At 37.7% G+C, this 20,072-nt stretch overlaps 1 protein-coding gene across 1 annotated transcript in view; it reads left to right on the forward strand.

Moving 5' to 3' along the window:
* Positions 1–20,072, forward strand: part of ADAMTS20 (ADAM metallopeptidase with thrombospondin type 1 motif 20) — a 158,820-nt gene that overhangs the window by 13,180 nt on the left and 125,568 nt on the right. Inside the window, exon 3 of the mRNA XM_024575808.3 lies at positions 13,886–14,048. Within this exon, the coding sequence (XP_024431576.2) occupies positions 13,886–14,048 (163 nt within the window). The remainder of the gene's footprint in view (positions 1–13,885; positions 14,049–20,072) is intronic.

A 20,072-nucleotide genomic window follows, 5' to 3' on the forward strand; every position in this document is an offset into this window, starting at 1 on the left:
TATTAAGTTGGTGTATTTTTCGTAAATACTTGTCCCATCAGCATGTGATATTGTACAGAGGCCACAACCCCTGTGCTTCACTCCCTCTCTTGTCATATTACCTGGTAGGTTCCCTTCTTCCAAAGGCCCCCAGGGACTGACCTGACCACCTAGACAGTTAACTTCACCATTTCTTGATGGGATTTCAAGCAATGCAATCTTTTTGGTTGAAAGAAACGGTTTCCAGATGTCATAAAACCAGACATTGCACCTGGCTTATACAGTATTCTCAGAGTAGTTTGCAGTGGCTCTGGCTTGTTTTTTGAAGTTTCTTATATGAACCATCCTGCAGCATGTCAGACACTAATGCTCTCTGGTGACTGATCATTGAGTTGCTCTAGTAACTTTTTGTTTGGACAAAAAATAACTGCATGGGAAACTATCAGTATCTTTACTGGTTTTTGCCTATTCTGGGAAAATTTTATTTTTTAAACTTCCTGTTTGCTTTGAACTAATATAGCCCCAGATCATTACAGATGTCATTAAGTATTCATATTTTTTTGATTGGGAAAATTTAAAGGGATCTCCTCTAGTTATTCATGTATGCAGCCAAGTACTCAAAACAACACTAGGGAGACTTTTATGCCTCTGCTTTTAACAGTCTAGTGTGAGTTGGGTCTTTCAAGAAACAGATGGCAAGATGGGATTAAATGTGCAAGGGTTTTATTTTGGGAAAGTGCCTGTATTAGAGAAAATAAGGAGAGAGTGATAAAGTGTGAAATAGGTGAAGAGAGAAGGTGAGAATATTGGGTAGAAACTCCCCAGGCTGCTGGGTGGTCTAAGTAAGGCTCAACAAAGCATGCCTCAAGCCACATTTGGCTGGAAGAAGAGTCTCAGGCCTCCTAAGAAGGCATTTACCCTGAGCATCCTTGCCACAAACAGGTACTGACTTGGAGTAGCACTTGGGAAGATATGGCTGGGGCACAAACACTAGGTTTTTTTGGGGGGATTTTATTGTCAAAGAAGCCATGAGTCTGTACTGAAAAAGCCTTGACTGCTTTTATCGTAACCTGTGAACTCCCAGAATTATGCGTTCCAAAGCCCAGCAACTGGGACCCCTGACTAATTGTGCCCAGCATTCTCAGGGCCACCATGTAGTGACAGCAGGAAAACAAACAATGAAAGTAGTTGAGGAGTAGAAAAAGTGCTGTGTGAACTTTGAGGAGGGAGCAATTAAAGAGTGTTATGAGACCTGTGTTGCAGGAGGCTTCTTCTCAGCTGGACTTTGAGGGATGAATACACATATGTGGATAGGAAAGCTTAAGGGTTTCTTGTGAGTCTGTGCAGCTGAAAAATAGGGTGAAAGGGGGAAGTTGAAACCAGATCAAGGCCTGAAATGCAGTGTGAAGAATGAGGGCTTGGGCTGAAGATGGTGGGTCAGTTAAACGTGTTAGGAGGGGTCTTATGCCACACTGTGCAGGATCCAAAAGGAGGCAGTGAGTTACTGAGAGGACTACTGTTGTAGTCACCTATGGGTAAGGAAGAGGCCGCTTGAAGTTAATGTAGTTTTACTGGTGAAGCAGAGTGGGTTCTCATGGAAGGTGCATTACTGTAGACCAGTGTTTCTCAACTGGGGGCAGTTTTGCCCCCCAGGGGACATTTGGCAATGTCTAGAGATATTTTTGGGTGTCACAGTTGTGCAGGGGAGGGGAGGGGAGGGGAGTTGTGCAGACTACACAGAAGTCTCCTCCAGAAAAGGATTATCAAAATGTCAATTGTGTTGAACTTGAGCAACCTTTTAGGAGACCTCGGTAAGAATTTAGGACCCTAAGAAGAGACCAGATGGTTCTAATGATTCCGATATAGGTGAGTGAGTGATCCTGTGGTCATTAACCAAGAATGGTAGTGACAGAGGAACTGGTGGCAAGAAAGAGATCATTCTAGGCACATTTATTTGATTCTATCATAGGTTCACTTTAATCTTCATAATTGTTTGAATTTATATTTACTCTTCATCTAGAATGTCCTTTCCCTTAAACTGCTACACATCCTTCCAGGTCCATTTTAAGCCTTTCTTGTTTTCACCCCCTATTCTTCTCTAGACAGAGCTGACGGGCCTTTGTTTTGCCAGTGGACGCTTTATGCATAATACATTGAACTGTAGTTAGTTGTCCACACTCTTATCTCATTTGTGGAGGTTAAATGTAGGGACCATGGTCATATTTTTAGCATACATAGCAGCATATAGAAATTCTCAATACATGTATGAATGCCTTGAGCTAAAGCAACGTTTATTAATCTGTGCCAAATAATTAAGCTAACTCTTCTTTACATCAGTCATTCAGTGAAGGAAAATTATATTAGCAATTTTAAGTAGTTGGATATACTTAAAAATTTGTATAGATTAAGTCTTTTTCAGATGATAGCTAAGTTAATTGTATTCATATGGGCTCACATTGCACTCTTGTTACTTGTGGCTTATTCTTGTTTTGCTAGTAACTACTGTTTTCCATAAAATATAGTTAATTAAGCTGTTTCATATTAATATACAGAGAAAGATACAGATTGTTCATTCTTGTTCAACAAATATGTATCAGTCATTCATGTGCCAGCACCTTTAGATATTGGTGCATAATGTCCTTATTACAAGTGTATTAAATTTATTAATTAAACATATTCATGAGCCACATACATACTTTGTTGCCATAGTAATAGCATGAAGGAGGTATACTGGCTCTTGATTGCATCAATCCAAAGGTGACACACTTCTGTGTACCTTCTGTGGATGAAAGTTATTTGCCTGGCTCTACTTTGATGGGAAAAGCTGGAAAAGGGGGGGCAGTGATAAGCCCAAGAAGAAGAGGGGAGAACAGATACTGGTGATCACAAAGAAGTCTCTATCACAGGCTGTCCTTCTGTTCCCCAAATATCCATTTCTTTCTCTGCCTACACATCAAACATTCTCATCTTGTCTACAGGGAGGCAGCTCTGAAGGGGCAGTGTCTCTGGCTCAAGTTCCAGGATCTCTGGGTGATACAGTCATCTTCATAAAGTTAAGATGTGGCTTTTTGTGGTTAGCAACTAATGAATTAATAAGACATTACCTGCAGCTCCCCAAGCCCATGTACAGTGTGATCAGCAGACTGCAACTCTAATCTTAACTTCGTATAGAAAGGAGGGGTGATACTTAGTAGTCACCGATTTATAGCAGTTCTGGACTTCTTGGGGGCGGGGGGAGATTGTGGAGACCCACTAACCTGGCAGGAGGAGAGTTTCTAGATTACCTTCCTTGATTTATCTTTCTGGGAAGTGCAGCCACTAAGGTCCCTGGTTCTGTTCTCTGGAACGGTCTTGCCCATCTTCCACGACCACATCTGAACTAGATTCTGGGGGACTTCAGGAATGCTGGGGTACTTCTGAGTCTGTTGGTTACAACAAAAGCTCTCAAGGCTTTTTTAGTCCAGGCTCAGAGTTTGACAATAGTGGGTGGGGCAAAAGTAGATTCACAGTCGTGAATACGTGAAACAGTTTATTCTTGTATTATTTATTAATTGTTGTATTTTCTACATGAACAACTGTAAACCTACTTTTGCCATACCGTGTATAATCCCTCAAAAACCTGGTTGAATTCTGATGGCAGATCAACTTTTGATAATTGCTGCAAGTTAGTTTCCTGCGACAGTTGCCAAAGCCTAAAAGGCATTTATGTTAAATCTGTGAATGCCAAAGATATCTTATAAGAAAAAACAAAATACCGGATTCTCATCTTACTGGTAAACCAAATAAAATTACGTTAGCTGTGTTAAAGATGTAGAACATTACATATATTGTAATCTTTAGGTAGGATAAATACAAAAGGAGGCATAACAAATGAAAACCATTTGCCTAAATAATAATTGAAGAGTACCATATGTCAAAATGACCATAAATTAAAAGATAGACTAGGGAAATGTATATGCTGTGTATATGACAGATGGTCTGGCAGTTATGACACTGTGTCCCTATAGATATTATATATTGTTTCAAGTAATGTTGACTTATAACATTTGACAATATCATGAACATATTTTCATTATATACCTACAAATTAGTTCTTAATGATTTATTGTTAAATTTCCAACTGTCGTGATGACTTTACGTTTTATGTCTTTACAGATGTTTTAAGAGGTTAGGAGAGGCTTCCCTGAGAATCATTACCCAGACCCCACAAGAATGTGGCCATACGGGACAGTCCTCTCCCGTATAGTGAGTGCATGTGACTTCAGAAACACTCCAGTGCCTATAAGAAAGAGAAGTATTACAGAATATAGTTCTTGTTATTCATGTTGCTGGGGCACTATTTGAATCCAGGTTATTGGCTACATAATCTTGGGTAGATGAGTCTCAAACATTTGTCTTATTTTCTTGATCCCAATGGGCAAGGACTCGGGGTGGGGAGAGCAGTCTTTTTTTTTCCCCCAGGTGAGGTCAGCAACATGTCCACTTTATGGTGTCCTCTCACTTTTCTGCTACCTGGAATTGTGCTATGGAATGGGGAATAGAGAGTGCTGCTAGAGAAGACTCATCTTTTCAAAAACCTTACAATGAATATTTTGCTTTCGATTTCTGGAGCCAATTATATTTTCTTCGTATGATTCAATGCAGGCTTACATACAATAGAGTATTTCCTAGGTGTGAGCGGTGGTGCTATCATGAGAAATTGTCAGGGTGATGATACAGCTTTTGCATTGGAAAGAGTGCCCCCAAATAAAAATGAACCTCAGAGTTAATCTCCATGACCTTTCTTACGTAACAGTATCACTTGCCTAGGGTAAAAAGGGTGGCTGTAACAACTGTTTTAGTGGAGAAGTTTTTATCCTATTGAAAAATACATTCAATTTTAAAACAGTTATTGACATTATTTAACACACATTGCCTCTCTCAGGAAATTAGGTAGATAGAATTATTTCTATTTTGTTTTACAAGTTATAGACCTTGAAGGTCCAAACTGTAAAGTAACTTGCCATTTTCCATGAGTGCAAATGCAAGAATCATATTTAAGCTCTCATTGCAAGTAACATCACACTGATTCTCATGACATGATAAAAGATTGAAAAACTAAGTATTTCAGTCTTCATGGTAGTAATGACCAGTGACCCAGCCCTTAAGTGAAAATCCACTTTAATTAATAGTTGGGAGGAATGTATTACTAAAATAACTTCTCAGTGTGGGCTCCAATTGCCTTGTTCAGCAGTACCTGATTTGTGAGTGTTGTTCTCCGATTACCTAATGTAATAACTGTAAATGATTTGGGAAAGGACTCCAAATGGTTTCTATTTTGTACTTGTTTTTACCCTTCACTGAAATATGAGAGTCCATTATTGGTTGTTGCTACAGTACATGTGTTCGCCATGTATTTGGAAAAAAATATATAGATGAATGGAAAAAATATATGGGTGAATGCCACAATACTGAAATAAGAACATTTTGGAAAAACAATTGTATAAAAATCCTCTAAACATATAAAAAATTTGGCCTATGAGAGTAAATGAAAACCAGTTGTGCAATCACTGCCTTTCAAAACAGTTGGCAAATAGAAGATCATTGCTCCAAATAATTGGGAAACCCTTGCCCAAGTGAAAACTAGTTTTGCTGCTTTTAAGTCATCAGAAGAAAGTGTGTGGAATTTGATTGGCATTTCTCATGAATCAAACTGTAGTACCCGTCTGCAGATGGGCAGTTGCTAAAAATATGGCATGATCTAAATACAATTCAATGAACCACCTGTTTTGTTAAGTTCCTTACCAGGTTCCAGTTCCAATTCCTGACCAGGTTCTTTTCCAAGTTAAAAAAAAATTAAGTGCTTCCTTAGGAGCCTTTAGGCAGAGCTCTAATATTTTTATTCTTTGAACAGAAAGTCCTCTGCAATCGAGTGGATTACAGGAAAGTTGGTAGAAGTACAATTCTTTTAACTCCTTCATTGATTAATACAGGAAAATCAGTTTGAGGATAAATTATTTGCCATTTATTCTTGAACTTAGTATTTTGAATCATAAAGAACTTGTTGAAGAAAAGGCCTTTGAGTTATAAAGGCAACATTTCTAGCCTCACAAGGACATGTCAATGGCCTCTGGATAGAACTATACTCACTTCTCACATGGGATTACAGGTTGGACCCGTATGCAGTTTTATTGAAACATTATATTAGAAGCACCTCATAGTCAGGTTTTGATGAGTTTAAAAGGTATAAATATTTTCGATATTCTTGGAAAAAGTGTCAACATTATTTCAAAGTGGTTTCCGAGGTGGATTTAGATAAGTAACAAGTTGCCTCATGTCTATTTGTATCTTTTAGCAAGATGCTATCACATTTCCCATCTTCAGCATGCTCTTTAAACAGGCAGAAAACTATTTTTCATGGGTTCATTTACTGACATTTCCAAACCAGTGTCTTTGCAATTTATAAGTACAGCTGAAATTCTTTCTCGGAAGGCAGAGAAAGCTGGAATCTTAGTATACTTTGGAAAGAAGTAGTTGTGGTTATATTGAGAAACCAGGCACTGGTAGAACTGAATATACTGGAGTATTTCTATAGGCCACTAGAAAAGCATGCAAGGTATAGATGAATTCTGAGTGTGTGTGTGCGTGTGTGTGCACACACACATGTAATCTTTTTATTTCAACACTATAATTTCAGTATATATGATGAAATTAATTATTTTTTAGCTTCATAAAATGTAATGTAACATACTATCACATTACATAACCAGGAGTGCCTAGACAGTTTACTTTTTAGCACTGAAATAAAATTATGTGACTATCTCAGACAAGTCCCAACTACTATCACTTAAGAATGTTAGAGGGGGGAAAAAACGGGGATTTCTAAAGAGGTTATGGGAGGAAACACAAGTGTTTTACCACATTTGTTAGAAAAATGTTTATTTCTGAAGATATGTATTGAGTGCTTGCTATGTTTCAGATAACTTTTTTTTTTAGGTTTTGGAACTGTAAAAATAGAAAAGGTTTTGTTACATTTTGAGGAGACATAGATCTAGTAATAATTATGAGTGTAAAGAGAACTTTATGATTATAATTGCCACAATCATTTAAATGGATTTGTGATTATTCAGTTAAAAGTAATTTGAAGTATGTGTGTTCTCATTAAAGATTTTGTTAATTTTTAGAGAGAGGGGAAGAGAAGGAGGGAGAGCCAACCACATCCATGTGTGGTTGGCTCTTGAGCACCCCCTACTGGGCACCTAGCCTACAACCCAAGCATGTGCCCTGACTGGGAATCAAACCAGCAACCCTTTGGTTTGCAGGCCTGTATTCAATCAACTGAGCTACACCAGCCAGGGCTCAGATGTGTTTTTTATTTACGATGAATTTAAAGCAATGATTTCAAAAATTATCTTTAGGTAATTTAAGATATTTAAAATTAAGAAATGGGAGTGATGCCTCATTTACCAAAACGTGCTTATCATAGCATCTATAATTCAGTAATTCATATTAACTTCTGAATTGGTTCTTCACAGAAAAATGCTTTCTATGTAGAGAGTTACAAGGATTTAGATGTAGATGAACGTATATATACTCTGAACTGTGATGAGTACTTTTTGATGCCAAGCATGAAGAGTGCAACCATCCCCACCTGTTTAGCTGCTTTTCCTGCACAGCTTCAGCCTCATTGTTCTGTCACGTGAACCTGCCAAGCCTTGTCCCATCAGTGGGCCTTTCAGTCACCCCTCCTTCTGTTTGGAATGTTGTCTGAGTTTTCCATGGCTACCTCCCCATTATTCTAGCCTCAGCCTCCCCACAGCACCCTCTGCTGTTGTCTCCTTGTCTTATTATTTTTTTCTATTTTTGATTTTTAAATTAAACATATTTGGGTGACAGTGGTTAATAAGATTATATAGAGTTCAAGTGTACAACCCTGATGTGTCATCTCTGTATTGTACTGTGTGCCTACCACCCAAAGTAACGTCTTCTTCTGTCACCATATATTTTCTCCATTCCACCTATTACCTCCTGGTATACTATATTTTTATGTATTGTCTGTCTTTTTCCATATAAGTATAAATTCTTTGAAGGCAGAGATTTTTGTCATGTTCAACTCTGCGTATCTATCCCCTAGAACTGTGCTGGGAACATAGTATAGGTGTTCATTAAGTGTTTATCAACTATTTTACAGGGTTTATGAAATTGGTATATGATACGATAATTAGTACAGTGTACTAATATTGGAGTTAATTATTGTAAATGCCTACCCTTGATGATTTAGCCTTACCAGACTAGAAAAAGGGGTCCTTCTACAAAAGCAGCTGCTTTGAGGGCTTCTTTCTACTCTTGACAACCAGCAGGTGCAAGCCCTTCTTAGTTCATACTGTGGTGGTGAAAACATCCCCCATATTGGCCTTCCCATAGCTGCACAGTATTATTTAATCTCCTAAAGGTATTGCTTTGACTGCCCTTCCTCCTCCCACTTCTCTTCAAACACTTTAATAATTCAACAGTGGAATCCTTCTCAGAATATGTTAAAGTGCCAAGGTAAATACAAAATCAATTAAATGGAAATCAGTTATCAAGATATTAAGATATTTTGGTAATATATTAAGGTATTAAAATATCTTGATATTATGGATATCAAGGTATTAAAAATAGTTATATTTAAGCTTTGCATTTTAGTTTAACATAAAGAGAATCTTAAAAGCAGCAAGAGAAAAGCAGTTAGTTACCTACAGGGGAGTTCCCATAAGACTGTCAGTTGATTACTCAAAAGAAACTTTGCAGGCTAGAAAGGATTGGCAAGAAATATTCAAAGTCATGAAAAGCAGGGACCTACAGCCAAGATTGCTCTACCCAGCAAAGCTTTCATTTAGAATCGAAGGGCAGATAAAGAGCTTCCCAGACCTGAAAAAACCTAAAGGAGTTTGTCATCACCAAACCATTATCACATGAAATGTTAGAGAGACTTATTTTAAGAAAAAGATCAAAACTGAACAATAAAGTGGCAATAAATACAAAGCTGTCAACAATTGAATCTAAAAAGCAAACTAAGCAAACAAGAAGAACAGAGACAGAGTCATGGAGATGGAGAGCGTTTTGATGGTTGCCAGATGGGAGGGTGCAGGGGAGAACGGGTGAGGAGGTGAGGGGATTAAGAAGTACAAATGGGTAGTTACAGAATAGCCATGGGATATAAAGTACAGCACAGGAAATGAAGTAGTCAAAGAACTTGTACACATGACCCATGGACATGTACAGTGGTGTGGGGATTGCCTGAAGAAGTGGCGAGGGTGCTGGGTGGAGGGGGCAAAAGGGGAAAAATCAGGACAGCTGTAATAGCATAATCAATAAAATATAATTTTAAAAAGTGTAAATTTTTACTTATTAGCACAGTACTACTGGTATTGGTTGCCTGCATTCAAATCTGAAGAAAATGCTCAATTTCAGTTAAAGGTTAATGATGAGGATGTAACTTTCTTTTTTGTCACTCAAGTTCATGGACTCGCTTAAGACATCCCGCATGCAAGAGTATCCATATTCTAGCTCCAGTCCGTGGGCCCAAATCTATATCCTTCTGTTCAACACCAGCTGAGTGTACAGAGAGGAAATGATAGCTTTTCATGCTTCAATAAGTATTTACTGTGTACTATGCCTGCCGTGTGTCAGGTACTGTATGGAAATGGAAATATGCAATGGAAATTCAGGCTAGATCTCTGCCTGCATGATGCCCCCAGTCTAGTGAGGGAGAATAATTATAAACAGTAAAGAAATATATAAATAACAATATAATATGTTCTCTGAAGAAACCAAACAATAATATATTATAAAGAAATAATATATTTTCAGGAGTAAGTGTAGGGATGTTGTTACCTAGATAGCTGGTCAAGGAAAACCTTTCTGCATAGCTAGCTGCTCCGTAAGCTGAGACTTGAAGGATGAGAGCCAGCCAGGAGGAGGGGGTGAGACAGGGGCATGGGGTCAAGGGTGGGAACTGGAATGTTTTAAGCAGAGGGAACAGGATAGATGAAGCTATCCCTAGTTATTCCTGAATCCACCTCCTACCTTCTTCTACCTCCATGTGCACTGTTTCTAATCCTTCTTGAGTTCCTTTAGTAGCAACTGGGCAAATAGAAATATTTAGTTTTTTATGCCTTTGTTACACAGGTGGTAGTGAACTATACCTCCTGTTTTACAATGATGTATTTTGGTTTAATAATTGTGTTGGAGGTCTTTCTGTATTGCTACATAGAATGTTTATTCTCTTTTTGTTTATAATCACAAGATAACCCAGTGCTATTACAACCAGTGCTATAGTTAATATGTCTGTAAATGTTATTTCACTTGTGTGCAAATGGATGAATCTACGTGTATCATGTGTATCTATAGGATGAATTCTCATATGAGGATTGCTGTGTCAAAGGACAAATACATTTGTAATTGTGATGTCGAGTGCTTTGCATTGCGATAGTACTAATTTGCATTTTCAACAGCAATGTGTGAGAGTGCCCAGTTTTCCAGACACACATTTGAAGTATGTTATAAAATGTAGATTTTTCTAGTCTCATAGGTGAAAATAGTTTCTCAGTTTAGTACTAATTTTTGTTCTTCCTGAGGGAAGTTTAACTTTTTTATGGGTATTGAGTCATGATTAGACTGACATTTCCTACTTTAAAATTATAAAAGAATTGTCTCATGTTACCTTGCAGTGCCGTTGTGGTTTTATTTCAGAAGTTTACATCGGTGGGGTGGGGGGAAGTAGAAGAGGGTAAAGGGTGGGGATAAATGTGATGAAAGGAGAAAATTTTGGGTGGTGAACACACAATACAATACATAGATGATGTATTTTAGAATTGTATACTTCAAACCTATATAATTTTATTAACCAATGTCACCCCCATAAATGCAATACATTTTTTTTTAAAGTTTCTATCATTGATCCTTTAGAACTTATTCTGTGGCATGTATCCAAATTATTTTTTCCAGATGTCTGTCTGCTTTTTGCAGTGCTATTAATTGTAAGTCCTATACAATTTAAGATTTATTGTTTGCCTTTTTATTCAGTTGGCCGCCATGTGCCAGCTTTGGAGTATTGCACTAATAGGCTTTATACTATTTCAATATCTTGTAGTCCTATCTCGTACCTCATTGTTTTCTTAAAAGTATCTGGTGTTTTTATTTATTTTTACATGTGAACTTTAGAAGCAATTTACATATTAAAAATCTGTTGGTATTTTATTGAAATTGGGATCTCATGTTTAGAGATTCGTCTGGGGATGCCTACTACTCAAGAATGACTCAAGTGATACTGCTTGTTTGTTTTCCTTTGTAGTTCTCTAGAAGTACCTTAACATTTTACAGAAGCTTTTAAAATTCTTATTTTATTCCAGGGCGTTTAATCTTTTTATTTGTAAATAAATATCTTTTAATTATTGCTTTTTATATGTGAAAACTGTTGATATCTGTGTATTTTATCTCACTGAATTCACTTAGTGTTTATAGTATTTTTCCAGTTAGTTTTTATTTTTTAAGTTATGTACCAGTATCATTTATGAAGATGACACTCTTAACTCTTTGTGTCCAATATTTTTATATTTCTTATCTCTCTTATCTAATTCTGTTTAGTATAGGTGATACTGGGCATCCTTGTATTTCTGACCTAAGTGGGAATGCGTCGCCTGTGTCTTGGCTTTTCATGGTACTGTCTTTGGGCTGTGATATAATTTATCTTGTTAAGGAAGCATCGATGTAACCATATTTCATTGATATTTTTGAAACCAAGTTGTTTATTGAATTTTTCAAAAGCCAGGTGATTTTTTTCTATTCCTATAAGTGACTAATGAATTTTATTAGTGGGGTCCCCAAACTGAATCATACTTACCGTTATGATAAACTCCATTCCATCACTTTTTCTTTTTACATAAAGCTCAATTTTGTTTGCTAATACAATTTAGGGCTTTCACTTGTTATTCACATACTAGCTTGTCACAGTATATGTTTAATTTTGGTGCTGTCTTTATCATGTTTTGCTGTAAGTTGACACTAGTTCCATAAAAATGACTTGAATCTTTTATTTTGTAAATATTTTGGAATAGTTCAGATAGCAGTGGAATAACCTGCTCTCTCAAGGTTTGGTGGAAGTTCTCTGTGGAATTATCAAGGCCAGGAGGTTTTGTGGTATGACTTTTATGTTGCTTGGTAGAAAAGGGGTCTTTTAGATTTTTAACATTTCTGGAGTTATTTTGGTAAGTTATATTTTCCCAGAAAATCGTCTCTATCCTGAATTGTTTCTCACTGCTTTTCTGCTCTTCTCAGGCAATGGCATCTTGTAACCTTTTTGTTCCAACTGTCCTCCCATCACTGTCGCCATCATTCAGGTTTTGTTATCTCCCTCCTGGGTTATCTCTCTCTGTCTTACAACTGTTGGAATTTTTTTCTTTGCAGCCATCCATCACACACAATGTTACTAGATGAAATTTCATGCCTTATAGTCTGACTCGTTAATTTAGTGGTATCCAACATCTGGCACATGGCAGGCACGAGGGGCATGAAGAAAAGAGTGCAGGCAAAGCTATACTCTCACAGAGCCTGTATTTTAGTGAGTAGCACCAGACAAGGAATGGATGAAATATGTCCAGTAGTGACAAATCCTATGAAGAAAAATGAAACCGGATAAAAGAGACAGAGGTAGGAGGTTGGGTGCCATTTTATATAGGGTGACGAATGTTGAGCAGAGAGATGAAATATGTGACAGAGAGAGCCACCAGAGAGAAGTACTTGAGGCAGAAGGTTTAATAATTACAAAGGCGTTGACGTGAGAGTGTATTTGTCACTCTGAGGAACAGCAGAGATACTAGGAGTGCAGCTCCAGCGGGAGCCAAGGTACAAGTGGGAGAAGAAAGGACAGCGGGTCAGTCATCTGTGTGCTTGGAGGGAGGGATGCTGAAAAGCAGTGGGCAAATCACACAGGACATTGTAGACCATTGTAAGAACTTTTGATTTTACCGAGTGACATGAAACATCATTAGAATGTTTTCGGGGTTTTTTTGAGTGATACGGTATACTCTTAGGAGAAAACTACTGTGACTTTCTGTAGAGACTACACAATAATGGGCTATTGGTTTAGCTTGAGGAGGAGATCATGGATGTAGTGGTAAAATTTGGGAGAAGGGTTGGTTTTCAGTTATATTTTAAAGGTTAAACAGGATTTGAAGGTGGATTGATTGTGGGATGTGAAAGAAAGAGCCATACTCAATTTATCTCTAAGGATTTTTGGCCTGAGAAACCTAAATAATAATGTTGTCATTTACTGAAGTAGAGAGCTTTGCAGAAACAGGTTTGAAACAGAAATCAAGAATTTGGCTTTGGATGTGTTAAGGTTGTGAATGCTACTAGTTATCTAAGTGGTGGAGATATAGAACAGTGAGTTGGATATCGGAGTCTGGAATTCGAAACACAAGTTTTTGTAAAAACTTTTCAATGGCTCCCTGTTACTTAGAAATTCTAAATTGTTAGCATTACATTTAACATCTCTTTTTTTTCTGACCCCAGCCTACTTTTTATGTCTTGTCTCACAGTACTACTATTCATGGACCAGGCCAAACAGGTTTTCTTATTCTTAGAATGTGCTGGACATTTTTACCATTTTGATGCTGTGGCCTGTGCCATTCTTTATGCCTGGAATGCCTGCCATCTCAACTCCGCGCATTGGAATACTGGCCTGTGTCCAGGGTTTATGACTTCATACAAGAGCTGAGAGAGAAAGGGGAGCCACGGAAAGGCAACTTTATGTTCAGTTGATGACGTTTAGTGAACAGACTCCTGGCTGTCTTGCTTCTGTGTGCTCATTTTAACCTATGGCCCAGTGTACTTTTTCTTAGTGATAAAAAGAAAAGTAAATTTTTATTTTTTTTTTAATTTTCAGATGGGAACATTTAAAGCACATGATGGTGAATATTTCTTAGAACCAATAATGAAGGCAGATGGGAGCGAACATGAAGATGACCATAACAAGCCACATCTTATATACAGACAGGAATTAAAGAGGAACTATTTTCTGCATTCTCATAAGCCTTGTGACATTTCAGGTAAACTATGAAGTGCAAGTATTTGGGTTAAAATAAGATACTATGTAACTCTTTTTATAGATTAGAATTTATATATTTTCTTTAAATACTGAAGTATCTGATATGTTAAACAAATTTCTTGACTCACTAGAAATCATCTACTGTCTATTTGCAATTTTGTTGTGGCAGACTGAATTTAAATCCAAAAAAGCATTCAGTATATGAGATTTGTAGCAAATAACAATGAAAAGTCTTTTACTTCAATGTGTTAGTCATACTAGCATGATTTAATTTTTCTCAGCAGGATTTTGGATAATTAAAACAGAACCTAAGTAACAATAACATGTTCAATTTTGCATGCTTTTAACTTTAGGAAGTGTTGTGTATAGTTTTCTGTGACTTACCTACTTTGCTGTGCTTGGTGACTGAGGTTCGTCTACTTTGGTGCATGTAGCTAGCAGCTGTTCATTCATTTCCATTGCCGTACAATATCTGGGTATATCACACACAGTTCATATCTCCATTTTCCTGTATGAACTTTTGGGTTGCATGCAGTTGTTCTCTATTATAAACAATGCTGCTATGAATGTGCTTGTCCCCATCTCCTGTGTTTGAGAGTTTATCCAGAGTATACACATGGATACTAGGTAATTCCACATTGTTTTGCAAAGTGGTTTTCATTGTTTTCCATCTAAAATTCAGACTATTGAAGACTTGTAATCGATTAGAACCTAGGAATCATAGATATCTTTAAAGTATAAATCTGTTGCTACTAAAATATTTGTACATTGTACAGAAGTCGTGTTAAGAGTTGTGGCCATTTACGTACATGAATCTTCACCGTATCATTGTGTGCCATCCTATGAAGAATGGTGAAAGGCACCTTCAGTTATCATCAAAGTACAAAATCTAGACAAAAGAGCAGGATTAGAAAGGATTTATTTGAGAGTTTAGGTGTCCATAAACCATAGTTCCAAGCACTGACATGCCATCTGTTTTGGGATATAATGATATGTAGGCCTTTGAAGGTTTTCCCTGGGAGTGCACTTCTTAACCTTTGCTATTATAAGAGTGCCATTTTGGAGTGGTTCTCACTGTGTCCAAGGCCGTGTTTTAAATCTATTGACATAATAGATGCCTTTCTTATGCTTTTAATATGAGCATAAGGGTTTCATTTTTATGGCTTCAAAGAAAACACAAATGGGTACAGCTTCACAATAGAATTCTACAGAAGGCAGCTTATGCTTGTTCTGATCTACCATTCAGTAGCAGCTTGTTTAATGAATTGTTTAGCTTCTTAAGAAGAAAACCACCAAGTAGACACCCTGAATGCATAAATGTTTCACATAATGATATGCAGGGCTTTGCATTCACAGTCAGTGTTCATTATCAGAAAGAAAATGGTTCAGGAGAAGCCAGACTCTTTTGTTTAAAAATTTTTTTATCCTGAAGACTTATTACAAACACTACAAATAAAGAACAAATACAAAGCATTAGTTTAGTTTTCTTTTATTCACAATGTATTTTTTCATAACACTTATCTACTAAAATGTTAAAGATAGGGTCCTTCTTTTCAATTCTTAAACTTCCTCGGTTTTTAGATACAATTACCATACATATTTTTAATCATTAAAAGCAATCAGTTAATGGCCTAAGTAACTAGTTGCTAATCATCATTTTGTTCATAAAAATAAAGAGTTTTGAATGTATTTCGTAAAATATTATCAAAGGCTTTTTTTTTCTCTCCCAATTCACACATTGTTGGTAAGAAATACTTGCAGGATCTTAAATATTCTATAGGTGAAGCTTCATCCAGGAGATTTATTCAAGTAGGTGGGCTTAAAGATATAGCACATGAACCAAAATGATTAATTGGAAAAGGAAGAGTCATTAAAAATATATCTGATGGTTTTAATTTATTATAACCCTAGAATGTCTTAATTCATACTGGCCTCAGCTTTGATAAATTAGATTAAATTATTTTCAACATCAGATTCTACCTTGTGCCTTGAGGCCATACAAGTTATATTTGGTACCCCTACCTAGCCATTGAGGATGCCAGGCTCCCACATAGATATCAGAAATATTCTAAGTAACATGCCGTAGAAATGGCCAAACACACACACAACCTAAAAAATGAACAAAAAACCCATACGCACAGTAAGAAAATTAAGAACAAGGGGGAGGGAAGCCCTGAAAAAGATGGTCAGGTACGAAAAAATCTCTGGATTGTAAGTGAAGTTTTGCTACTGGTTATTCTCTGAGAGCAGGTCAGAGCTGGTCTGTGTTCCTCAGGAAGCCCAGGGAGCTGTGCTCCCTCTCATCCAGTGCCTCTCTGTCCCTCCCATCTTAGTGGCACGGGGAAGGAATGCAGAATGTCTGCAGAGCAGTAAAGAAGAGGACTTGCTGTGAGTGAGAATGGAATGTCTCTCAATGTGTTTGAAATGATGTTGGCCAGCTCTAGAATTTCTGTGCTTTTTCTAATTTTAAAAAAACAACATTTATTCATTCTTCCAGTCTTTGAGTCCCTAATATATGTAAAGATGTATTGGATAAATCAAGTCTTTGTTACATGAGGTTCTCAAAGCCCAGTGGGTGTAAAAAACCCCGCAAATACAGAAATGTGATAAACCTGAGCTAAGGCAGCCCTAGCTGTGTTAGGAACAATAGGGTGAGTAGCTCAAGGGGCAGAGCAACACACTGCCCTGGGTTTTACCAAGGGGGCAGTATTTAAACATTTAATCTCCAATAGGAAGGATTTGTAGGCCTTTTCTAAGCAAAAGGGAAAGGGAGGGCTTATATAAAAATGTGCCCAGGACTTATTTTGATGAAGTATGGTATGGTGGCAGACATGGAGATAGCTGCCTTGGAAGGAATTTGGTCCTTAAGGTTCCCAAGAAAAGCTCACATACCACGTCACTCAGGGCCACATGGGGCAGCATCTGGGTTGGTTAGGAGGCGAGAGGAGTGAGGGGAAAGGATGGGCAAAAGGCAGTGTTACTACAGTGGTGGGAAGTTGTTAGGTGGGATGCCCTGTTGGACAAGCAGTAAAACACAGATATTGGGGTTCTGTAGTTGGAGGGCTTATAATATCATCTTAGTGTGCCCATGAAACCTGGACTGTGGGAGGAGAGGTAAACAACTTTGGCTGGTAGTTTGGGCCTGTGATTAATGGATGATAAGTCAGTTGCAAAATCTATGAGAGCTGGCTGGAACAGATCTGTAGGTGAATAGTATTTCTATCTGTAAAGTCCTGGTATGTGTGGGGAGAAGTGTGGGAAGCATGGGAAGGTGAGGCTGTGAAGACACACACAGGCAGACGTCAAAGGGCGGCAAGGATTTTGGATGCTACCCCATAGGCATTGGGGAATCAAAGAAGTTTTCAGAGACATCATATGATCTCTTACTATCGTATCACTTGACTGTCAGCTTTATTTTTTAAAGATAGTTTTGGATTTGAATGAGATGAGACAAAAGACCAGGGAGACCAAATCAAAGGAAGCAGCTATCTTGTCAACACAGGATTTCAATGTCAAACAAGTAAAGTGCATGCACACAAAGAAGTAAATTGAAGATAATTTCCTTAAAGCTTTTTCTTTAACTTAGAGATGGTAAAAAAAAATTTTGTGTGTGAGTAATCTATTTGGATATTTCTGTGAATGCATGAGAATTGTCTTTTTAATAAAATCATACTCATATATAAATCATTTCCCTGTCTTTAAAGATGATTTAGCCAGCATCTGTTTTGGGAAATCTGACATCTTTAATGTCAGTAGAGGTCACAGTTCATTTAGGAAGCTGGGAGTCAGGGAATAGTGTTTTGCCTCTGGCTCCGTTACTCTCCGATTTTGAGACCTTAGTTTTGCTTTCTTAATTATAGCGTAGGTAGTGGGTAGTTAATGGATGTAATGTTTCTTATATAAATGTCACACTTAGGGGTTTCTAACTTAGATACCGTACAGCTACAGGGACCGGGCAGTTACCAGAAATGAGTGAAGTGAGGGGTCATTAGGATGTCCAGGTAGTCATAGGTCAATAGCATACGCATGCTTCTTGCAAAAGGTGCATTGGAAAGGTGGGTTCGATATTACCAGAACTTTTGACTTTTACAGAGAAGTTAAAAATGTGGGGGAAAAGTTTGATACATGAGAGCTGAATTTGGCTTGTTAGCTACCAAATTGCAATCTCTTACTTACTGATCTCTAACTTCCCTGCCACTTAAAATATTTTATAAATTTGTGGGCAGAGGAGTAAGTGCCATCAATTAATCTAGAGGCAGAGGATTATAAATAAGGCCATGACCAAGACCAGTATTTTCAACCAATTACTTGTTAATGGCGTGTTTCAGTCAGCTCAAGCTTCTAAATATATATAGAAATGACGCTAGAGATTTCACTCTTTTGCCCACCCTTTGCTAAAACTACTCTCTCAATGATCACTTGTGACCTGCTTGCCAAAAGCAGTAATCTGTCTTACTGTTACTTCACTTTAGGGGAACATTTCTCACTGTGGATCAACTCTTCCTAATTGAATTTTCCGTTCTTTTTTAGTTCTTTTACCCATCATACCTCATTATAGACTCTTGCTTTACTGAAAATTTCTGTTTTATAATTAGCATCTTATTCATTCTCCTGTGATTAATGTACCTGCTCATAATTTGATAAGATTAAGAGTGTAGGCTTTGACAAACAAAATACAACCAGAGACATTGAGGTTGGGAACAGTCTAGCAGTGGCCAGGGGGGAGTGGGGTGGGGACAGTGGGAAGAGGGGATTGCAGGAACTATTATAAAGGACACATGGACAAAATCAGGGGGGAGGGGGGAGGTGGGGGAGGGAGGTGGGTTCATCTGGGGTGGGGTGGAGGGATGGGGAGAAAAGGCATACAACTGTAATTGAATAACAATAAAAATTTTTTAAAAAAATTAAAAAAAAACTCAAAAAAAAAGAGTGTAGGCTTTGAAATCACTGGCCAAAGACTACTAACAAGTTAGGGGATATACTATTTATTCCAAATATAATTTACACTATCTTGCATTGTTTTTAATTTGTTATATGTTTCTGCTGCCCCACCTATTAGTTTTAAGATTTTGTGTTTATATTCCTTAAAGTAAAAGATTACATTTTATTTCATTTTTCACATTCTTTACAGCAGCTAATGTCGTGAATATAGCTGTTATGTAAACAGTTGTTAGTGTCAAAATTACTCTTCTACAGCCAGGTAGGTGTATAATACAGAGTTCATTCAGAAGATGATTTGAGGCCTCATAGGAAAAACAACTGAGGCATGGAAATCAGAGAAGGCTTACTTGAGAAAACACTCATTATTTGAGACTCAAACGATGAATAGGGTTTAGTAAGGGGAAGGGGAGAGGGAGAGAAGTACTGCAGATGGAAGCCACAGCGTGTGCAAATACCTGGAGATAGGGCAGGGCTTGTACCACTTAGGGAACTAAAAGTATTTGAGAAAAAGCGTGCGATGCCGGGAGATGGTAAGATGAGATGATGCTGGAGAGGTAAGCAGGAGAAAGCTTACAAAGGTCTCTGTGAAGCCCTGTTTAAAGGATTTAGGCTTTAATTTGACACCTGTCCAGTGGGTGTTGGGAGTCATCTCAAAGTAAGTTCCTGGTATAGGGTCTGATTACTATTTTCTTTGGCCTCAGCTAATTGATGTTATTGGAGGCAGAGCTTGTAGTGAGCCAGACCCACCATGCTCATGGGGTCAGGCAAATGCAATTAAGTATATGCTAATAATGAATGGGGGTAGGCACCCAAAGAAAAATTGGGGACTGTTGTGAGAAGTTAGATGAATGGATGCTGGGTAGAGAAAACGAGAACATGCACAAACCAAGGAATGGACAGTTGTGACACTGGTGTTTAAAAATGTATGTTGGAGGTGCCTTTTTTTTAATCCTCATATGAGGACATGCTTATTGATTTTAGAGAGAGGGGAAGGGAAGGAGAGAGAGGAAGAGAAACATTGATGTGAAAGGAAACATGGATTGGTTGCCTCATGCATGCACCCCAACTGGGACTAAAGCAGCAA

Source organism: Desmodus rotundus, chromosome 3, assembly GCF_022682495.2.
Source record: "Desmodus rotundus isolate HL8 chromosome 3, HLdesRot8A.1, whole genome shotgun sequence".
NCBI classification, from domain to species: domain Eukaryota; kingdom Metazoa; phylum Chordata; class Mammalia; order Chiroptera; family Phyllostomidae; genus Desmodus; species Desmodus rotundus.